Source organism: Mobula hypostoma, chromosome 15 (genome assembly GCF_963921235.1).
Source record: "Mobula hypostoma chromosome 15, sMobHyp1.1, whole genome shotgun sequence".
In the NCBI taxonomy this organism is placed as follows: Eukaryota; Metazoa; Chordata; class Chondrichthyes; order Myliobatiformes; family Myliobatidae; genus Mobula; species Mobula hypostoma.
Window position 1 is genome coordinate 56,485,128 of NC_086111.1, and position 21,997 is coordinate 56,507,124.

At 37.9% G+C, this 21,997-nt stretch overlaps 1 protein-coding gene across 4 annotated transcripts in view; it reads left to right on the forward strand.

The window, feature by feature from the left end:
- wnk2 (WNK lysine deficient protein kinase 2) overlaps positions 1–21,997 on the forward strand; it is a 169,418-nt gene that overhangs the window by 57,743 nt on the left and 89,678 nt on the right. For all 4 annotated transcript variants that reach the window (XM_063068119.1, XM_063068120.1, XM_063068121.1 and 1 more), the window contains exons 5-6: positions 18,309–18,397; positions 19,941–20,160. In XM_063068119.1, coding sequence (XP_062924189.1) covers positions 18,309–18,397; positions 19,941–20,160 — 309 coding nt within the window. The remainder of the gene's footprint in view (positions 1–18,308; positions 18,398–19,940; positions 20,161–21,997) is intronic.

Consider the following 21,997-nt stretch of genomic DNA (forward strand, 5'->3'; position numbering starts at 1 on the left):
TCCCATTCAGAATTAATTTTTCAAGTTTTGTGATCAGAGAAGAGAATTCACTTAATAAAAAAAAAATCAAACCTGGCAATTATGAACTAAAATGCTGACACAATACAACTAAATATTGATTACCAACTAAATTAATTGATATTTGGTAGCTAGAAAGTATGACTTCATAAATTCAGTTTATAAAAATATTTTGATTAATGTAATAAACTTGCCAAATATTTTATTATTTAAATCTTTTCTAAAGGAAGGAATTTGCTTTAAGAACCATTGTGTTTTCATAACATTAGAATTCTACATATTAGGCATGGAAAATCTTTCTGGAGCAAACACCTGAAAGCTAAAGCATAGTTGAAGGTTAAACAACAGGAGATATAGCGCTCATGTTTGATCTTTTTTAACATCTGATCACTGGTTTTGAGTGCCATTACAAGAAATAGCTGAAAAGCTATTGAAAAGCGTTGTCCCTTGATCTGCTATTAAATGGTTACATTTGTACCTATTATGTATTATATTTGGCTGCTGCAGAGTGTAGTCAGCTTTAAGAAAATATTTTAAGCAGATAATACGAAGTTAATTGTTTTTAGGCAAACAACAGGAATTCTGCAGATGCTGGAAATTCAAGCAACATACATCAAAGTTGCTGGTGAACGCAGCAGGCCAAGCAGCATCTATAGGAAGAGGCACAGTCGACGTTTCAGGCCGAGACCCTTTGTCAGGACTAACTGAAGGAAGAGTGAGTAAGGGATTTGAAAGCTGGAGGGGGAGGGGGAGATGCAAAATGATAGGAGAAGACAGGAGGGGGAGGGATAGAGCCGAGAGCTGGACAGGTGATAGGCAAAAGGGGATACGAGAGGATTATGGGACAGGAGGTCCGGGAAGAAAGACAAGGGGGGGGGGTGACCCAGAGGATGGGCAAGAGGTATATTCAGAGGGACAGAGGGAGAAAAAGGAGAGTGAGAGAAAGAATGTGTGCATAAAAATGAGTAACAGATGGGGTACGAGGGGGAGGTGGGGCCTTAGCGGAAGTTAGAGAAGTCGATGTTCATGCCATCAGGTTGGAGGCTACCCAGACGGAATATAAGGTGTTGTTCCTCCAACCTGAGTGTGGCTTCATCTTTACAGTAGAGGAGGCCGTGGATAGACATGTCAGAATGGGAATGGGATGTGGAATTAAAATGTGTGGCCACTGGGAGATCCTGCTTTCTCTGGCGGACAGAGCGTAGATGTTCAGCAAAGCGGTCTCCCAGTCTGCGTCGGGTCTCACCAATATATAAAAGGCCACATCGGGAGCACCGGACGCAGTATATCACCCCAGTCGACTGGGAGACCGCTTTGCTGAACATCTACGCTCTGTCCGCCAGAGAAAGCAGGATCTCCCAGTGGCCACACATTTTAATTCCACATCCCATTCCCATTCTGACATGTCTATCCACGGCCTCCTCTACTGTAAAGATGAAGCCACACTCAGGTTGGAGGAACAACACCTTATATTCCGTCTGGGTAGCCTCCAACCTGATGGCATGAACATCGACTTCTCTAACTTCCGCTAAGGCCCCACCTCCCCCTCGTACCCCATCTGTTACTCATTTTTATGCACACATTCTTTCTCTCACTCTCCTTTTTCTCCCTCTGTCCCTCTGAATATACCTCTTGCCCATCCTCTGGGTCACCCCCCCCCCCCTTGTCTTTCTTCCCGGACCTCCTGTCCCATAATCCTCTCGTATCCCCTTTTACCTATCACCTGTCCAGCTCTCGGCTCTATCCCTCCCCCTCCTGTCTTCTCCTATCATTTTGCATCTCCCCCTCCCCCTCCAGCTTTCAAATCCCTTACTCACTCTTCCTTCAGTTAGTCCTGACAAAGGGTCTCGGCCTGAAACGTCGACTGCGCCTCTTCCTATAGATGCTGCTTGGCCTGCTGCATTCACCAGCAACTTTGATGTATGTTAATTGTTTTTAGTATTGTTTTGTATTCATAGGCAAATACAGGGAAGTCTAAGCAGGTTCCTCTTAAGTAAAAAGTTTGAATTGTATATGGCTGCACACTGTTACTAAAATTTATGAACAATTAAGTATGTTCTATAGCTTCAAAAATTTTTTTAACTGGCTGAACTAATAAAATTTATATTGTCTAAAAATTGGAGTTTGCTAGACTACTTCCTTCTGTGGAGTGATTGAATAGAGGAGTCTTTTGTTTCCTCAAGTTTTGAAAAATGAGAAGTGTTCTCAAGGGGTTTGGGGGAGGTAAAGGTACTGTATTTCAAAGTGGATTGGTGGGTTGGGCAGGGAGTTTAGAACTGGAGGTAAAAAGTTTCAGATATAAAGAGTCAGGAATTTAAGAATGAAATCTGGGATTCCCCTTCTGATCATGAATCTATTGACAAATATTCTCTATCGCTGAGACTTGTAAATGCTCAGTTGTTGAGTATGTTTTGACTTGAGATTGATTAGATTTTTGGGGTTTTTGGGAATATGGTGTGGAATTAAAGGTAGTTTAGCCATGAGCCTACTGAATGTCATACCAAATCTGAAAGTTCATATGGCTGATCCTATTTATCTTGCATTCCGGTGTGTCTACTCTGAAATCTGGTGTTTAAATGTGGACTTAAAGCAAAAAAAAAACTCAAGTCAAATTCTGTCAGTCAATTACTCTAACTTGCCAAAATCAATTTCTGGACTTTTATCTGAACATATCCTGAGAATTGAGTTATTGAGTTATATTCACTTCAATAAGTACATTATTTAGTGTATAGCAAGAACCAAAAATGGGACATCTTAAGAAATAAGAAGATCTCTAAATTGCTACATGTATTTCTAATATTTTCATGGTTATCAATCAACTGCACTTTGTTTTGGAGAACATTGAGTTTCACTGCACCATAGTTGTTGGAAATAAAATTTCATTAATGACCTTCAGTGAGGACATTACCTTCTTTGCCTAGTCTGGCCAATATGTGACTCCAGACCTACCTTGTTGACTTTTCAGTGCTCCCTGATTTGATCTCAGAGAAGGAATAAAACTGAATAGACCATCTGGCATCAAACTGGCCACCACGTTTGGAAATAAGTCCTAGCCCAGTTGATCTTGCAAAGTCCTCATAAACAAATGGGGACTGGTATTTAATTTCAACAAACTGAACCATGGACTTAGTGAGTGACATTTGACATTCAGACAATAGTTTCATCTGCTTTGAGCACTCTATTATTGTAATACTCCAACTATGGTCAGTTGTACATTTTGAACATCCCTATTCTTGAAGGTGGCATGGTTCAGCACCTGAGAAATCAAGAAAAGGCTGAAGCATTTGTAAGCTTGATCAGCTGGAAGTGCTTAACAGATGACCATTTTGGCTACCAGCTACCCACTGTCATAGAAGGCAATTTGCAGCCAATTTATTTCCCTCGATATTTAAAAAGTAGCTGAGGGCACTGAATAAAGCTAGGACTATGGCAACAGACAAAACTGTAACCATTGCAGCAATTAGTGTTCGTCTTTAAAATTACTGCATCTAAGTAGCAGAATACTTAATAGGAGTTTAATATTTTCCTGCTTGTAGTACAGACAAAAATGATATCAACAATACATTAAGTCTTAATGTGTCAAAAATATGCAAGACTCTTAGAAGGTTTGGTAAAATTCAAAATGTACAACTGAGCATATTTGGAGTATTACAATAATATAGAGTGCTCAAAGCAGTTGTAACTATTGTGGCAGTTGCATTAGGAAGTCTTCAAAGAAGGAAGTTTCAAAAATGATTTGAGATGTGTGCATATGAATGTTTAGAAAATTAGTCCTCAGAAGAATACGTAAAGGAACCTACAAATGAGCTTGTTATGGGGAACTACAAATCCTGCTTCAGCACCAACTTGTCCTTGTATTTTCCAAGTAAGACATTTCAAAGTGTTCTGCAGAAATGCAGTCAAATGAAATTTGTCGGCACTGTAGCTGATAATCAGGCAAATGACTAAGTGATCTGAGATAAGCTTTAAGGCATTATCATGGAAGGGTGGAAGCAGAATGGTTTAAGTAGGGAGTTTGGGACTTTGGTAGCAGAAAACATGTGAGTGGTAGTTTAAGTTTAAATTCTTGAACTTGCTGTAAAGCTTAAGAACTGATATGAAATGGTTAGTAGAAAGTTTTCATTGGAGCAATGCAGGAGCCCAAGGAAATGAAGATTAAAGGGGGATTGAAGTACTAAATTGCCATTAAGTTGAAGTCAAACTTAGTTTGTTGCTCTGTTTGAGATGACCTCAATTCAAGAGAACATAAGCCTCGTATTTACGGTGTCAACATTCCTTCATGCCAGTATGTGAAACGGAGAAGGGCGTTTACTTATATTTTGGAAAATTACTACATTGGATTTTTCCTCTACTGTTGAAGCTAAATTAAGTTTATTCTATCATGTATTGCATTGTAAATTGTTAGGTGTTGATGCCTCACAGTGTCTTTGTAATGTTTCTATTTTATCTTCTTCCACGCCTGTTTTGACTGCTTTCATCAGATTCTCCCTAATTTTAATCTTCAGTTTATATATATTTTACTAACTTTGGTGGTAAAATCCTTGAAACATTGAGACTTTATAGTGAAACGAGGAGGTAATTCAACCCTTCATTAGGTCCCTTGTTGGCTCCCATAGGAGCAATTCTATAAGTCCCTTTCTTATCCTCCTAATTTCCCTGTCTTCTGTAACTTTTTGTATAAAGATTATCATTATCATTTAGGTCCATTAAATGCTATTGATTGCACTACCAAAATGTTTGTTCTTGCAGTTATGGTTTGCACGTCAATAGCATTCAGCTAATGTCCAAGGGTATCCATCATAGCTGTGTAGTTTTCTTGTAGATCTGTAGAAGCTTTTCTATTTCACTGTCACTAGCTCTAAATCCAAGGCTTGCTCCTTAATAACATTGTGAGAGCAATTCCACAAACATTCTGTTTGGGTTCAGAAATGGAATTTATGATCATTGCAGACAAATAAGAATGGCAAACAAATACTGGCTTTGCCATTGAAGCCTGCATCACCTTAGATTTTAAACTCTGTAGGGTTAACAATTCAATCGGGTTTCATTAATGTTTTTGTATGGTGTATCTATAAGACCATAAGATATAGGAGCAGAAGTAGGCCATTTGGCCCATTGAGTCTGCTCCACCATTCAGTCATGGGCTGATCCAATTCTTCCAGTCATCCCCACTCCCCATGCCCTTTGATAGCCTGGCTAATCAAGAACCTATCTATCTCTGCCTTAAGTGCACCCAATGACTTGGCCTCCACAGCCACTCATGGCAACAAATTCCACAGATTTACCATCCTGTGACTAAAGTAATTTCACCACATTTCTGTTCTAATTGGACGTCCTTCAATCCTGAAGTCATACCCTCTTGTCCTAGACTTCCCAACTACGGAAAATAACTTTGACATATCTAATCTGTTCAGGCCTTTTAACATCTGGAACGTTTCTATGAGATTCCTCCCCCCCTCCCCCCACCCCCGAACTCCAGGAAATACAGCCCAAGAGCTGCCAGACGTTCCTCATACAGTAACCCTTTCATTCTTGGAATCATTCTTGTGAATCTTCTCTGAACCCTCTCCAATGTCAGTATATCCTTTATAAAATGATCCCAAAACTCCACATAATACTCCAAGTGTGGTCTCACAAGTGCCTTATAGAGCCTCAAATTCACATCCCTGCTCCTGTATTCTATACCTCCGGAAATGATTGCCGACTTTGTATTCACCTTTTTCACCACTGACTCAACCTGGAAGTTAACCTTTAGGGTATCCTGCACAAGGACTCCCAAGTCCCTTTGTGTCTCTGCATGTTGAATTCTGTCCTCGTCTAAGTAATAGTCTGCCCGTTTATTTCTTCCACCAACGTGCATGACCATACACTTTCCAACATTGTATTTCATTTGCCACTTCTTTGCCCATTCCCCTAAACTATCTAAGTCTCTCTGCAGGCTCTTTGTTTCCTCAACACTACCTGCTCCTCCACCTATCTTTGTATCATCGACAAATTTAGCCACAAATCTATTAATCCCATAGTCCAAATCTAGTGGTAGTAATGATTTGATACTGTATTATTTCAAGATTTTATCAAGCTTGCAGGCTTTAAACATCTTGTATCCAGATTCTATGCCAGTTAGGTAACTTATACTGTATTCTGCTTTGAGGTTAGTAAGTCTCTAACACATTTCATTGTTATCTAATGTATTTAGTTTGATACTTGATATTCCATTCTCAAGTTTATTTGATTTGGTATTTAACCTTTTAGTTTTTCCTAATGGTATTTGCCTGTTTGTGCAATATGGGTAGTCATTAACTTTGGGCTTGAGGTGCAGATCCTGGATTTCTGTCGAAGCAAACTATTTGCAAAATGCATCGGAGATTATATATATAAAATGAATACATCTCAGAATGTCTATCCAGTGTTGGATTCTTGACAAAATGGTTTGGAATTGAGCCCACATGCTTGGGTATGCATTTGTAGTAGTCAATATGCTGTGCAATGCAGTATTTTGTAGAGATGAATTAACAATTTCCCTTGGGAGTTATTAGTTGCAAAATTTAAGTGGGCATTCAGTCAGGTGGAAGGAAAACAGGCAAAAATGATGGTCCATGATAGAAACAATGACATTGTCTGAAGGGCATTAACTGGAGTTTATGTCTAAGTGAGTGATGATTTCATGGGGTTCAAGGTGATTTCCTCTGGCTGACCTGAACCCCCCCCCCCCACCATGCAGTGTATTAATGGGCATAGAAATAGAAAAAATCTGCATGTGAGTGTATTACAGAAGGAATGATTTATATTGTTGGGACGCTGGTATTGGTTCTGGTAGGAGAGGCATCCTTGTGGGATTTAAATGCTATACAGCAATATCCTGTAATTTCATTAGATTTTGAAATGTTTGTACCAATCTATAGAGAAGTAAATTAACTTTTTGTGTGTATGTGTAGCGTTAATTATAAGAAGGAAAAATGGTTTTAAAAATTGTAAATATACTATGAATTCCTATGGTGGGGGTATCCAGAACTGGAGAGCACAACCTCAAAATTGGGAGTGACCTTTTAGAACAGGGTGAGAAGGAAGTATTTTTAGCGGGAGAATAGTGAATCTGTGGAATGCTCTGCCACAGACTGCAGTGGTGGCCAAGTCCGTAGGTGTATTTAAAGTGGAAGTTGATAGTTTTCTGATTAGTTAGGGCATCAAAGGGTATAGCGAGAAGGTAGGTGTATGGGGTTGAGTGGGATCTGGGTTCAGTCATGATGGAATGGCAGAGCAGACCCGATGGACTAAATGGCCTAATTCTGCTCATATATCTTATGGTCTAATTATATAACTTTTTGATTAAGCTTATTTTTTGGGCTAATGTTTTAAATGTGAAATTTAAATATGACTAAATATAAAGGTAAATTGAGTGTCAGACCTGCCATATACAGTACAAAGTTTATCTTGAGTTCTGTTTTTTAGTGCATTTATGTTTTAGACCTTGTGTCTTTTTTTTTAAAACAACTGTGTTCTGCCAAAGGGAACAGTCTAAAGGTAGCCTGGATACTGTATAGGAAAATTTAAAGTGGAATACCAAATAGCATTCATATTTAAAGCACAATTGGATTCTTTTTAATGTGCACTTGTTGTAATACCCTATTAAAGAGTTGATATTATTAACCATATTAATTTGCTATGCTCTCGATTTCAAAGTAGCATCAAATGTGTTTAAGCTGGTAATAATCTAATTCATTTGCACTGACAGACAAAAGTTCTACTTGTATTAAAATAAGCAGCGGGGGGGGGGAAGAAAAAAAAATAAGCAGCTTAGACTTACAAGCAGACAGGATTTTTTATTGTAGTTCATTTCCCAGAAATTTGCACTGAATTTTATCTAATTCTTTTTAAGGAAATAAGGTCAGGTTGGTTGATCTGAATCCTACTGGCATTTTCTGTTTTTATTTCAAATCTTCAGTGTCTGCTGTTTGATTTTTTTTCCAGATCAGGAAATACTTGGTTTCAGAGTGAATCCATTGGAGGTTATCAAAGTGGGATAAAAATAGAAAAAATATATTATTTTAAACATAAAAGATATTTTGTCACTTTTTCAATGGTGTTTTTGTAGCATCTTTGGATTAATGGAGCAAAAAAAAATTCTGCTGGAGTGGTCTCATCATGTATAATAGAAATCAGCCATAAGGCCTGGCTACTCAATCAGTTCTGATCAGCATCTGACCATATGTGCTGGATGTACAATTGAATTTTTTTAAATGCATTCTGGTGCTTGTTGTTGCTTGGAATAATTCCTAATAATGAATGCTGTAGATTTCTAAGTCCATTTAATTCTGTGATGTTATTGGAGGCAAGTGTTTCACGTTACTTGGCTGGGATGTGTAAAATATTCTGTTTATCATTTGTAACCAATTCATTTTGTGTGGAAGAAGTAATACAAATAGAACTAATTCTTAATATTATGACATCTGCTTAAAATCTTTCTAAGTTATCATTTAACAGCTTTCTCTATTTAACAAATGACAATTTAATCACTGAGTATTATTTTGTCTGGATGAAAAAAAACATTTTTATATTCTTTCTAGAGTGCATATTGTGGAATTCTGTCTGTCATAACTTCAATTACATATTGGGAAGTATTTGCATATTTATGCAGAATTCATTTGTTCTATATGAAGTTTAATGGTTCAGATCCAATAAATTTGGGAATTAGAAATTTCATTTTGTTTATTTTATGCTTCAATTATAACTTCAAAATCATTGCAACAAAATGCAGAAATATGTTCTGATTTTTCCTGGATTTCTTCCCACTCTGTTGGGAAGCATCTGCTGTTCATGCTAGTCTAAATGTAAAATGTTGTTATTCTTGTGGTATTAGGGTATTAGTCACTGTTCATTATAGAGTCAAATTTACAATGCCCATGGCAATGAATATATCCAAATTCAAAAAGACCACTGTGCTACATTTTTGAGCGTTTAAAAAAAAATCAGAAATTAACATAGTTGTGCGATATTTTTGACAACCTTCTTATGCTAAATTGGAGTAACTAATATAATGTAAACAAATTAAATGATGAGTTTGTTTGAGAAGTCAGGATTTATATACAATGTTTGTGTTGGTCAGTGAGAATTCAGTTCATTTTTGGAAGAATATATTTCCCTAATATTTTAAATCAAAATCTTGATCCCCCCCCCCCACGGCATTGCAGTTTATATCAACTAATTTCAAATAAAGGCATGTTAAAGCAAAGAGGATTATTGAATTTTAAGGTTTCCCTTGAGTTAGATGTCTGCTTTATGTATTTTTTCTTCTTTTTCTCCTCCTATTTGAGAAAGTCATTGTTATGAAGCAGACGAGTTGATTGGTGTTTAAGATCTTAGTTCTGGATATGTGTGCACACAGTTGAGCAAATCTGAGTTAAGTTATTCAAAACGTGCTCCATCAGGGGTGCGAAAATAAACCTGATCGTAACTGATTCTTGAATTTGCTTAATATTAAAACTGTAGTTTTGTCATTAACTCATGGGAAAAGTCTGAAGTTTTGGTAAGGAAGTTCTAGATGAATTAAATCTAATGTTTTATATATTGTGCAGAACTGATTGAAAATCATATGGACAGTTTTTGCACTGCCTGAATGTAAAAGGCTGTGAAGTGATGGACATTGTAAAATGTGTTCAAGTAAGCCTTTTGACACAGGATGTAGATAGACCAACAGTGAAGGAGCACCACTGGATCTCACAGAATGAATCTCACCTCGTGATGGGAGTGTAAGTGGGGGTTCTCTTTGGGAATAGTGACCATAACTCTATACATCTCAAAGTAGTTATGAATAAAGCTAAGGATGGACCATAAATTTGTTAAATTGGGGAAGGCAAGTTTCATTAGAGAGAGACAGGATGGCTAAGATTGACTAGGTGCATTTACCTCCAAGTCTGGGTGTATACAGTGGGAAGCATTTAAAGGGGAAATATCAATAGTTCTTCCTCTTGGGATAAAAACCAAGGGTGACGGGCTCAGAGAACCTTGGATGTTAAAAGTTATTGGAGGTTGGATAAACGGTTAAAAAGGAAACATAAGGATCTAAAGACAAGCAAGGCCATCAGGAGTATTGTGTAGGGAGATGCTTAAAAAGGAAGTTAGGAAGGCAGAGAAGGGCAGTAAGATATCACTATAAGAAAGGATCAAAGTTAAACTGAAGACATTTGTAGTATACTAAGGACAAAGGAATAACCATAGAAAGATAAAGGTCCATTCGCCACAGCTATGCTGTGTATAGAATCAGCAGGCATGGGAGCATTTCTAAATACTTTTCATCAGTATTAAGGAAATTGAATTTGTAGTTGGAAAATTTAGGGAAGGTAATCTTGAAAGTCTGGTATCAGTCTCAATCAATAAAAGAGTTGGTACTTATTGCATGAGCCAGTCTTAAAATTCAATAAATTCCCTGGGCAGGATAGGATCTATCCCAGACTGCTGTGGGAGGCAAGGGAAGAGAATGCTGGGGATTTAACTGATTATTAAGCTGACCACAAGAGGTTCCTGTTGACTGGAGGGCAGGTGAAAATGCTGAAGAGCAGGATTAATGATCATTTGGAGCAAGAGAGTCTAATCCATATTGGCCAACATTTCTTTAAGGGCAGATCTTATCTGGTCGATTTGATTGAGTTTTAGATGAGGTATCCAAGGGTATTGATGATGTCAGAGCAGGACATGTAGTTTACTTGGACTTTGATAAAATTCTCCAGGGAAAACTGGTCCAATATGTTGTAATTTAAGAGGTTCAGTGAAATTTGGCAAACTGGATACAAATTTGGAGAAAGGCTGATGGTAGAGGATTGTTTTAACCTGTGAACTCTAGTTCTAGTCTCGCCCAACCTCAGTGGAAAAAGTCTGTTGCACTTACCCTATCAATACACACTCTCTCCGTAATTTTGTATACCTTGATTAAGTTTCCTCTCATTCCCCTATGCTCCAAGGCCGAAAGTCCTAACCTATTCAGCCTTTCTCTCTGACTTAGGTCCTCAAGCTCTGGCAACATCCTTTTAAATTTTCTCTGTACTCTTTCAATCTTACGAATATTTGTCCTGTAGGTAAGTGACAAAACTGCAAATAATACTGCAAATTAGGTTTAACCAATATCTTATACGACTTCAACATAATATCCCAACTCCTGTACTTAATATTCTGGTTTATGAAGGCCAATGTGCCTAAAGTTCTTTTTATATCCTTTTGTACCTGTGACACCACTGTTCCTAGATCCCTTTGTTCTGCCACACTTCTCAGTGCCCTATCATTCACTGTGTAAGTCCTACCAAAGTACAACACCTCAGCATTAAATTCCATCTGCCATTTTTCAACCCATTTTTCCAGCTGATTCTTGATAGCTTTCCTTGCTGTCCACTATGTCCCCAGTCTTGGTATCATCTGTAAATTTGCTGATCCAGTTTATCGCATTATCATCCAAATCATTAATATAGATGACAAACAACAGACCCAGCTCTGATCCCTGTGGCACACCTCTAGTCATAGGCCTTTTGTCACAGAGAGGCAACCATCTACTACCACTCTCTGGTTTCTCCATCTAAGCCAATGTTGAATCCAATTTACTACTTCGTCCTGAATTCCAAATGATTGAACCTTCTAGAACAGCCTTCCTTGTGGGACTTTGTCATAGGCCTTGCCAAAGTACATGTTGAACTCCATTGTAGATGATGTCCACTGTCGTCTTCAACTTTCTTGGTAACCTTCTAGAAAATCTCTATAAGATTAGTTAGACATAATCTAACACATACAAAGCCTTTTGACTATCACTAATTAGACCTTATCTATCCAAATACTTGCACCCACTTATTAGGATGGTTAAATCCCCAGGGCCTAACAAGGTATCCCCTCGGCCTAACAAGGTATCCCCTCAGATCTTGTAGAAGGCTAGTGCAGAATATTTGAATGCCTTCCAATAACTGAATAGTACTAAGTTAGGCTCACTGGCCTACAATTTCCTAGCTGATTTGTGGATTCTTTCTTGAACATCAGAGCAATATTAGCTGTCCTCTAGTCCTCCAGGACCTCAGTAAAAGTTAGGAAGTTATACTGTAAATTTCTCTGCCAGGGCCACTGCAATTTCTGCACTAGCCTTTGCAATGTCTGAGGGAATATCTTGTCAGACCTTCGGGATTTATCCATCCTAATTTGCCTCAAGACATCAGTCACTTCGTCTTCTGTAATCTGGATACAGTCTATGACCTCACTACTGTTTTGCCTTGGTTCTATAGACTTTGTCCTGAGTAAATACAGATGCAAAAATGTACTTAACATCTCCCCCATCGCCATTCAGCTCCATATGTAGGTGACCACACTGATCTTCAAGTGGACCAATTTTGTCTCTTGCTATTCCTTTGTCTTAATATATCTGTCGGAGTCCTTGGAGTTCTCCTTCACCTTGTCTACAGAACAACCTTGCACTTTCCTTTAGCCCTCCTGATTTTTCTCAAATATTCCATTGCTTTTCTTATCCTCAAGTGCTTCATTTGCTTCTTCCTGCCTATGCTTGATAAGCTACCTCCTTTTTCTTAACAAGGGCTCCAATACTCCTCAAAATCCAAGGCCCTCTAAATCTGTTAACCTTGCCTTTTATTTTAACAGGAACACACGAACTTTGCTCTCTCAATATTTCACTTTTGAAAGCCTCCCACTTAACAAGCATCCCTTTGCCAGCAAACAACCTTTCTCAGTTCACACCTTCCAGATCCTTTCTGATGCCATCAGAATTGGCCTTTCTTCAATTTAGAATCTCAACCTGAGATCCAGTCCTATTCTTCTCCATAATCATCTTGAAACTAATGGAATTATAATCACTAGATTCAGTAGTCCCCTAAAATCACCTACTATCACAACCTTATTTTTCTTGCAACTGTCTGCTATCTCTTTATAAATTTGCCCTGCTAAATCCAGCTGATTTTTGAGATGTCTATAAATATAGTCCCATTTATATGGTCATCCGTTTCTTATGCAATAGTTCCACACATTTAGCCTTAGTAGACGAGCCCACCCACACCCCTCCCCACCACCACCGCCACCACCACTGTCTGCCCTGTCTGAGCCGTGCTGTGATATTTTCCCTGACGGGTATTGCTCTTTAATACATTCCCCTCTATCATCTCTAAAACGACAGAACCCTGATATTGAGCTGCCAGTCCTGTCCCTCCTTTAACCAAGTGTCACAAATGGCTGCGATATCATAATTCCATGTGTTGATCCATGCTCTAAGCTCATTTGCCTTAACCTACAATACTTAATTCATTATAATAGAGGCAACTCAGGTAATTAGTTCTACCATGCTCACTCAACCTTTAAATTGCTGTCTTTGTATGCAGGTTTAATATCTCTCCACAACCATTCACCAAGCTCTGGCACTACGGTTCTTATCCCCCTGCAAATCTAGTTTAAGCTTCCTGGAACAGCATTAGCAAATATTTCCACATGGATATTTGTTTTCCCTCCACTTCAGGTGGAGAACGTCCTAGTTATACAGGTCCCACCTATCCTGGAAGAGCTTAATGATCCAAACATCTGAAGCCTGCCCTCCTGCATCATCTCCTTAGCCACATGTTAAACTGCATTATCTTCATATTTATAGCCTCACTAGCACATGGCACAGATAACTATCCTGGGATTGCCGTCCTGGAGGTCCTGTCCTTCAAATTAATACCTCATTCCCTGAGCTCACTTTGTAGGACCTTGTCACCCTAATTGCTTGTGTAATTGGTACCAACAGGGGCCTTGACCTCTTGCTGCTTATCCTTCCTCAATCCAAGGTGCTCCTGATCCCGGCATCTGGGAGGCAACATATCATTTGGGAATCCTATTCTCATTCACAGGACCTCCTGTCTGTTCCCCTAACCATTGAGCCCCTATCACTACTGCTCACCTCTTCTCCTCCCTTCTGTGTCACAGAGCCAGAGACATGATTGCTGTGGCTTTCCTTTGCTAGGTCTTCCCACCCCAACAGTATTCAAAGTGGTATACCTGTTACTTTGGGGAATAGCTGCAGGGGTACTCTACCCTATCCCTTTCCCTATTCTAAAAATCCGTTGTTGTGACTACCCTCCTGACATTCTTAAGCTCTTCTCTGTCACCTTCTCGGATGAGCTGAAGGTCATCCAGCTACAACTCCAGTTCCCTAATACAGTCTGTAAGAAGCTCTACCAAATACACTTCTCACAAATTTGCAATAAGGGAGACTGAAGATCACCAGCTGTCGCACATTTTGCATGAAGAGCACACCACTTACTTGGGATCCATTCTCACTACTCTAGATTGTCATCAATAAAGAAAGAAAGAAAGAGAAACTTGACAAAAACCCCAAAAAGCCTCTTCTTGCCTGGAATGGAGAAGGTTGAGGATATGATCGAGGTATTTAAAATTGTAGGGTATAGGTAGGGTAGACTGCAGGAAACTGCCCTCATATCACAGGCAGACAAAACAAGTGTTGATTTTGGTTGGGGGGGGGAGGGTGGAGATATGAAACGGATCTTTTTTTGCTCAGAGCAGTGAGTACCTGAAACATACTGCTAGAGACAGTGGTTGAAGCATGGTCGTTGACACCATTTAATGTGTGTACTTGAATTACTTTGGCATGGAATATTATGGGCTGGAAAATGGAATTAGTGCGTAAGGGTGCCTAATTGGTCAATGTGGCTGTGTGGCTTAATGACCTGTTTTCATGTTGAATGACTAATTTTCTATTGAATCTTCTTTCACCAGCTTTCAAAAATTGAACTCTCTTACATAAAATATTTTTCTTTGCTGTGGGGAGTAAAGGAGGAGGGAAAATCCTCATGTTACATTTAGTTCTCTTGTTCTTTATTTTAAGTCAGGGTTTGTAATTACTAAAGCTATTTCTTTATCAGTCTTTCAAAACATTCCTATCTTTGGGGGGAAAAAAATAAACATTTTCTTTGCTGAGGAGGGCAGCCTAAATCTCTATAATTGAAAATCTCTTAGTTCATCTCTTTTATGCACTTCTTAATACCTTAAATTGAGGTGTTCAAAAGGAAACCAAAATACTAACATTTAATGCAAAGCATTAATCATTGTTCTATACAAATTCAAAATAGCTTCTTCTTTTATATATTATTCATAAATCATCATTATGTTATGAGGTGACTAGAGACAGAATGGCCCATCAAATCTGTGCCCTTAGCAGAGAAATTTATTTGCTCCTGTGTCCCATAACTGCAAATTTTCTCATTTGTTCCTATCATATTCCTTTTTGAAAATATTGATTTTGTTTCTACTAGAATTTCAAATCATAATTTCTGCAGTTATTTTTTTTTACCCCTTCTGTCTTCCATGTCCTTGTTTGAATCTATGATCCCTATTCATTGAGTCTCTCCTAAGTGATACAACTTCACAATCTAAACAAATCACATTTGTATCATCCTTTTGGGATCCTCACGTACAAGGAAAGCAATATTGTTTTCTCCAGCACAACCTTATAGATGAAATTCTTAATATATGGAACCATTCTAAGTAAACATTTCTGCATTCTCCCTAGGACTGTACTAAAAACAGGTGATTAGAATTAGACTCTACTTTTGTCATGGTCTCCCATGAGTTTTCTACAGGTACAACATGGAAACAGAAACGGTGGGTGAAATTTTTGGATATGATGCTTCCAGTCCATGCTGGGTGTAGTCTTTGGTTCCCATTTTCTTTTGGGGCAAAGCCCCAGAGGTGACAAGGAAGATAAGGGAATATGAAAAAAACAAAATGTGTACGATACTTTTCAGGGGAGAAATGGGGAAAGCATAATAATTTTGAAGGAAGTATACAGGCAAATATCATCTGTTTTTCTGCAAATCTGCATTTTATATGCAACCAAGTTGAATATCAGGAGTTGCTTTCTGAAAAGAACAGCAATTGGTATTTGAAATTAGTTTTTTCAGCGTGCTTCTAAGTATGCAGGAACTTTTATCTTGAGATGTAGACCAACAGCACTATTGATGCATCTATTTGTAGAATTACAAACTTCTGATCTAAGAGTTGTTGCTGTGATGTAGTTGACTTGTTAGATATGTGCCCTTGTTTTGCAAAGTTTTTATTTGCAATGATGACCAATCCTTGATGTTGGAGGATAGGGAGGTCACCTATTAATGGCATTTGAACTTTTGGGTGTAGCTGTGTCCAGAATGATAGCTATGTGGAAGTAGACTACTGTTTATATAGACCATTGATATAAGTACCCATTGAATCAAACTGCAGCCTTTTGACATAATTGAATATATTGTCTGAATGTTAATCCTAAATACAAATTCAAGTTTGTCATCCTGTTGTGTATACATGTTTACTGGTAAATGCAACGGTGTTCCTCCATACCAAGATGCACAACATGGTACATGTAACTCATACGTAACACACAAAGTAATATTGCCACAAGTAAGTTAAATAATAAAACATATTCCAGAAGATTGACATTTTGTATACGGTGCATTTACAACAGAAGTTTAAAAAGTAAACAGTTCCTGGTGCTTTGTAAGTTATGAGACCTGGGTGGTGGCAGGAAGTTCAGAAGTCTCAAAGACTAGGGAAGAAGCTGTTTCCTTTCCTAAATGCCCTTGATCTAATGCACGGTACCTCCTGCCTGATGGTAGGGAGTCAAAGAGATGGTGGGATCGATGGGAAGGATCTGTGACATTGGTAAGAGCACTCCACACAGCACTCCTGATAAATATCTTGGATGACCCTTCTCAAGAGGTGGAGATACTGAAGTGTTTTCTTGACTAAGAGGTGTTGTTGAGGGATTAGATGAAATCATCCATTATGCACATTTATGCCCATTCCCAGCTACTTGGTGCTCCTAACAGAGGAGCAATTTATGTGCATTGAGGAGTGGTTAGCCTGCACCTTCCTAAAGTTCACAATTAGTTTTGTCCACATTAAGACTTGAGTTGTGCTTAGACCATACTACAAGCCACTTTACCTCTTTGTATACCATCTCATCCTTATTGTTGATGATGCCAACTGCTGTTGTATCATCAGTGAACATGATGATTTGGTTTGAGCTGGATCTAACACTGCAGTCATTCATCAGCAGCATGAACAGCATATTGTTGATGTATATCATATGATGTAGTTCAAGGGTTATCAATCAACCCAAAGAGGTTTGGTGAGAATCAATAGCATATGCCCTTGCGTTTAATGACCCAGGGGAAAAAACATGACTTTAGTGGCAAGACTTTAAGAAAATTGAGGGACATGAAATATATTAGTACTGATAAGTTCAAGGCCAGCCATGGTTAGTTTGACTGTTTCAGAAAGCATGCAAATTTGTGAGAAGTTGTTCTTGTTGGGGTGGGGCGGGGGACAACATTTTCCAAAGGAACTGAAACAAGTCAAAAAAGGAAGCTTGTTTATTGCAATGAATCTAGTTTCACGGTGAGTATATTAATTTCAGTACAAGCAATTCTTAATTTACAAAGATATTATATTCCAGGGAACTATCTTTCAAACAAACAAAAAATAATGAATTGAAATTAGATCAAGAGATGAAGAATTGGTATCAATAAACCCCCCCCCCCAAATAAAAATTGATCTGAAAGCTTGTTTTAGCAACAAATCTTAAATGTTAATTAAATGAACATAATGCGTCCTTTCAACATACTTAAGAGTACCACCAAGTGAACTATAAGATCCTGGTGGATTTTGAAAGAACAATCACATCCCCTTGTAGAAGAATCTAGATCACTGTCAAGACTTGCCCATTTTTAAGATCGTGCAAAGCCATGAGTCTTTGGTACTCTTCGTCAAAGGCAAACAAAAGCAGGATCATCCCTGAGGCACATTCCTATTGAGCAAGGTAGTCAAAGGATGCCACAAGGTAGCAAAGGCTCCAGGATTTTTGTAGCTCTTACATTTTCCAAGAAAACAATATAGTGCGCATGAGCAAAACAGATTCTGGAGTTATTTGCACATTGGGAATACGTTTATCAAATTAGTTTTAGCAGATGTTTATTTAACACTTCTAGTTAACAAAATATTCTTCTGAAGTTCCATGTAGTTTGAGATCAATACATAAAAATAAATGCATTTTAGAAAAACTTCAGTGAATTGTTAATGGTAATGATATTAAAAATGAGTTGAATGCAATTTGGAAATCCAAACAATGATAAGGGATCCACAGTTTTGAATGTCTGCTTTTTGAAATTTGTGCTAATCTTGGGTAGTAATCTTAAAAGCTTTAAATATCATTTCTGCAAGCCCGTACAATTAAAGTTTCTAAGTTGGTTCAACTTTGTGTTCTAAATTTTTAGGGAGTAAAACCAGCAAGTTTTGGCAAAGTTACAGACCCAGAAATAAAAGAGATCATTGGAGAATGCATCTGCCAAAATAAAGAAGAAAGGTTTGTAACAAAATCAGGACAAGAGTGTATAGTTTCCTAGAAATGATAAATGATTATTGAGCCCTTTGCAATAAATGTTCTTCAGCTGGTTATCAGCAAGTCCTTGATTTAGCTTACAAGATGTACTTATTTTCTTAATGTTATTAAAGAACGCTATATTGTATTCCAGATACATAGGTGCAATGCATCATGGATTTTTAGGACTAATCATTTGTACAGTATATATTTTTTAAAAAAACCTGGTTTGACAAATTCAGATTTCATTTTAGACTTTTGTTAATTGTTTAGTTATTTGTATATGTATTAAGTTTAGTTAAGTGGTTTATTCTCATACCATACCTGTTGATGGGTCATTGCAAGAAACATCCATTGTTTATTTATTTCCATAGATGCTGCTTAATCTGTTGAGTTCCTCCAGCATTTTGTGTGTGTTGTGCTGGATTTCCAGCATCTGCAGAATCTCTTGCATTCATAATCTCTACACTCGTTCCAGTTTAATGATGTTTTTCATGTAATGGGTGACTAAAGCAGTGTCACCAATGTCTTGTACAACTGCAACATAATGTCCCAAATACTATACTCAGCACCCTGACTGATGACTGCTAACATACCAAGCACTTTCTTCACCACCCTGTCTAACTGTGGTGCTGCTTTCAGTGAACTAAGTACTTGTACTCCAAGATCCCTCTGTTGGACAACAACTTATTCTCCATAGTATAAGCCCTACCTAGTCCAAGCTGTGCATTCACTTTCAAGGACTCTACAGCTCATATCCTCACTATTATTTATTTATTTTCTTATTATTTTGTTTTGTATTTGCATAGTTTGTCTTCTGCACATTGGTTGTTTATCAGTCTTAGTGTGATTTTTCATTGATTTTATTGTATTTCTCTGTTCTATTGTGAATGTCTGCAATAAAATGAATCTCAGGATAGTGTACTTTGATAATAAATATACTTTAACTTCGGTTTGACTTCCCAAAAGGCAAGTTCAATGTAGATAATTTCTGATCTTGATTTAACTTGTACTAGAAACCCACAAGACTACCTACAGTACATCTACAGACTAAATTGATTATCATTGGCCACTTACATTTATGCAAAATGTAGGCCTTGAAGGATTAAGCTGCTTCTTTTTGGATGTAAATGACACTGATAGCTTAAGATTTTAAATGTTGCTTTCTAAACTAAGAGAGAATACCTATAGTATACTAAAATAATCAAAGGCATTCCTCATTTGGTTGTTAAACAAGTGATAACCTGGCTGTTAAACTTTTTTTGATAGGTCTGTTTCTAGCTGTGTAAGTCAAACTGATGTTCTTCAGTGTCAAGATATCTTAAAGGTAGAATTTAAAATGTTGTGTTCTAAATTATTGCCCAAATCTGCTGGTTCATGCCAATGATTAAATAAAATGTGGTTGATATGAGTAAGTACTTTCCAAAACTGATGCACCTGTAGCTGGAATTTATGCCAAGATATCAGATTGTGCCCAGCACAGAAACTTTACCCATATTGAATAATTGAGTATGGAATTGTTTTCCAGATATTCTATAAAAGATCTTTTAAATCATGCCTTTTTTGCGGAGGACACTGGGGTAAGGGTTGAACTTGCTGAAGAAGATGATGGTACAAAAAATTCAATTGCAATGAGACTCTGGGTTGATGATCCTAAGAAGCTGAAAGGCAAGCCCAAAGATAATGGTGCAATTGAGTTCAGTTTTGACTTGAATAAAGAAAATCCTGACGATGTTGCACAAGAAATGGTGAGTATCATTGTTATCACAAAGCAAAGTTGTCTTAGAAATTGGAAACCTAATTTTAATTTGTATGATGACACAACACATTAATATCCAAATGTATTTATCAATATTTTGCAATGTTGCTTCTGTTTTGCAATATATTCATCACCTGTGTCAATGTAGTATGCGTGAGGATAATTATCTTTTGATGCTGATTGAGAGGTTGAGGGTTAACCTTGCATCTAAGTGAAAGTGTTGGGATGAGAAGGTATTTATTATCAATTCTGGGTGAACAATATCTAAACTGATAACTGTATTCCCATTATTGGACTGTTTCTTCCCCACTATTATGTGCTTTTCTTTTTCTTTGTCAGTTTTGTCTGTTCTTTGTCTGATTTAGTTATCTATTCATCTTTGTTGAAATTCATTTGACTCTTGGCAATGCTTCATGACTAAGTTTGTCATCAAATCACTTTGCCATTGGATGTTTTTATGTTTCAGTTGAATATACATTGGTGAGAATATTCCTTCAAATATCTCCCATTTTTCCTGATTTTCTAATCTACAGAAGCTCCCTTGCTCCTGCTGGGATGTAATTGTCTTTAACTTCAAAACTAGTTTGTGGTTAATCTAATGCCTTTCACAAGCTGAATCTAAACTATTATTGAGATTACATTTCCCTAGAAGAGTCCAAACTGCAGGTGTAAAGTAGCCTGTTCCCCAGTTTGGTTCTATGATGTATAGCACATTTGCCATTTTGATTTATTGAGTCAAAGAAGCAAATTATATTTAGCTGAATGGTGGGACTTGGTTATAATCTATTGCTGAACTTTCAGGTTGGGGGAAAACAAAATTTGGCATGAGTAGTAAGAGCATGAAACAAAAAGGTCCTGGAGGTGGGGAATGGGAGACCTGGGGAAATTGCCATTTATTTAAAAGGAGCTTGGAGGAAGAAATCTGTATAATCAGAGGAGATGCTCTTGTCTACTGGATGATTTAAAGGGTGCTTGTGTTTTTTTTAAGCCAATAACTGCTTTTGATGTCAAGTTACCTTAGCCTTGCTTATACTTTTTCTTGCACTGTTGTGGGCATAGGGAGGTTGGTGGAATTAGTTTAAATTTGTGCTAGAACCATAGAACTATAGAAACTACAGCACAGAAACAGGCCCTTTGGCCCTTCTTGGCTGTGCCGAACCATTTTCTGCCCAGTCCCACTGACCTGCACACGGACCATATCCCTCCATACACCTCCCATCCATGTATCTGTCCAATTTATTCTTAAATGTTAAAAAAGAACCCGCATTTACCACCTCGTCTGGCAGCTCATTCCATACTCCCACCACTCTCTGTGTGAAGAAGCCCCCCCTAATGTTCCCTTTAAACTTTTCCCCCCTCACCCTTAACCCATGTCCTCTGGTTTTTTTCTCCCCTTGCCTCAGTGGAAAAAGCCTGCTTGCATTCACTCTATCTATACCCATCATAATTTTATATACCTCTGTCAAATCTCCCCTCATTCTTCTACACTTCAGGGGATAAAGTCCTAACCTATTCAACCTTTCTCTGTAACTGAGTTTCTCAAGTCCCGGCATCATCCTTGTAAACCTTCTCTGCACTCTTTCAACCTTATTTATATCCTTCCTGTAATTTGGTGACCAAAAGTGAACACAATACTCCAGATTCAGCCTCACCAATGCCTTATACAACCTCATCATAACATTCCAGCTCTTGTACTCAATACTTGATTAATAAAGGCCAATGTACCAAATGCTCTCTTTACGACCCTGTCTACCTGTGACGCCACTTTTAGGGAATTTTGTATCTGTATTCCCAGATCCCTCTGTTCCACTGCACTCCTCAGTGCC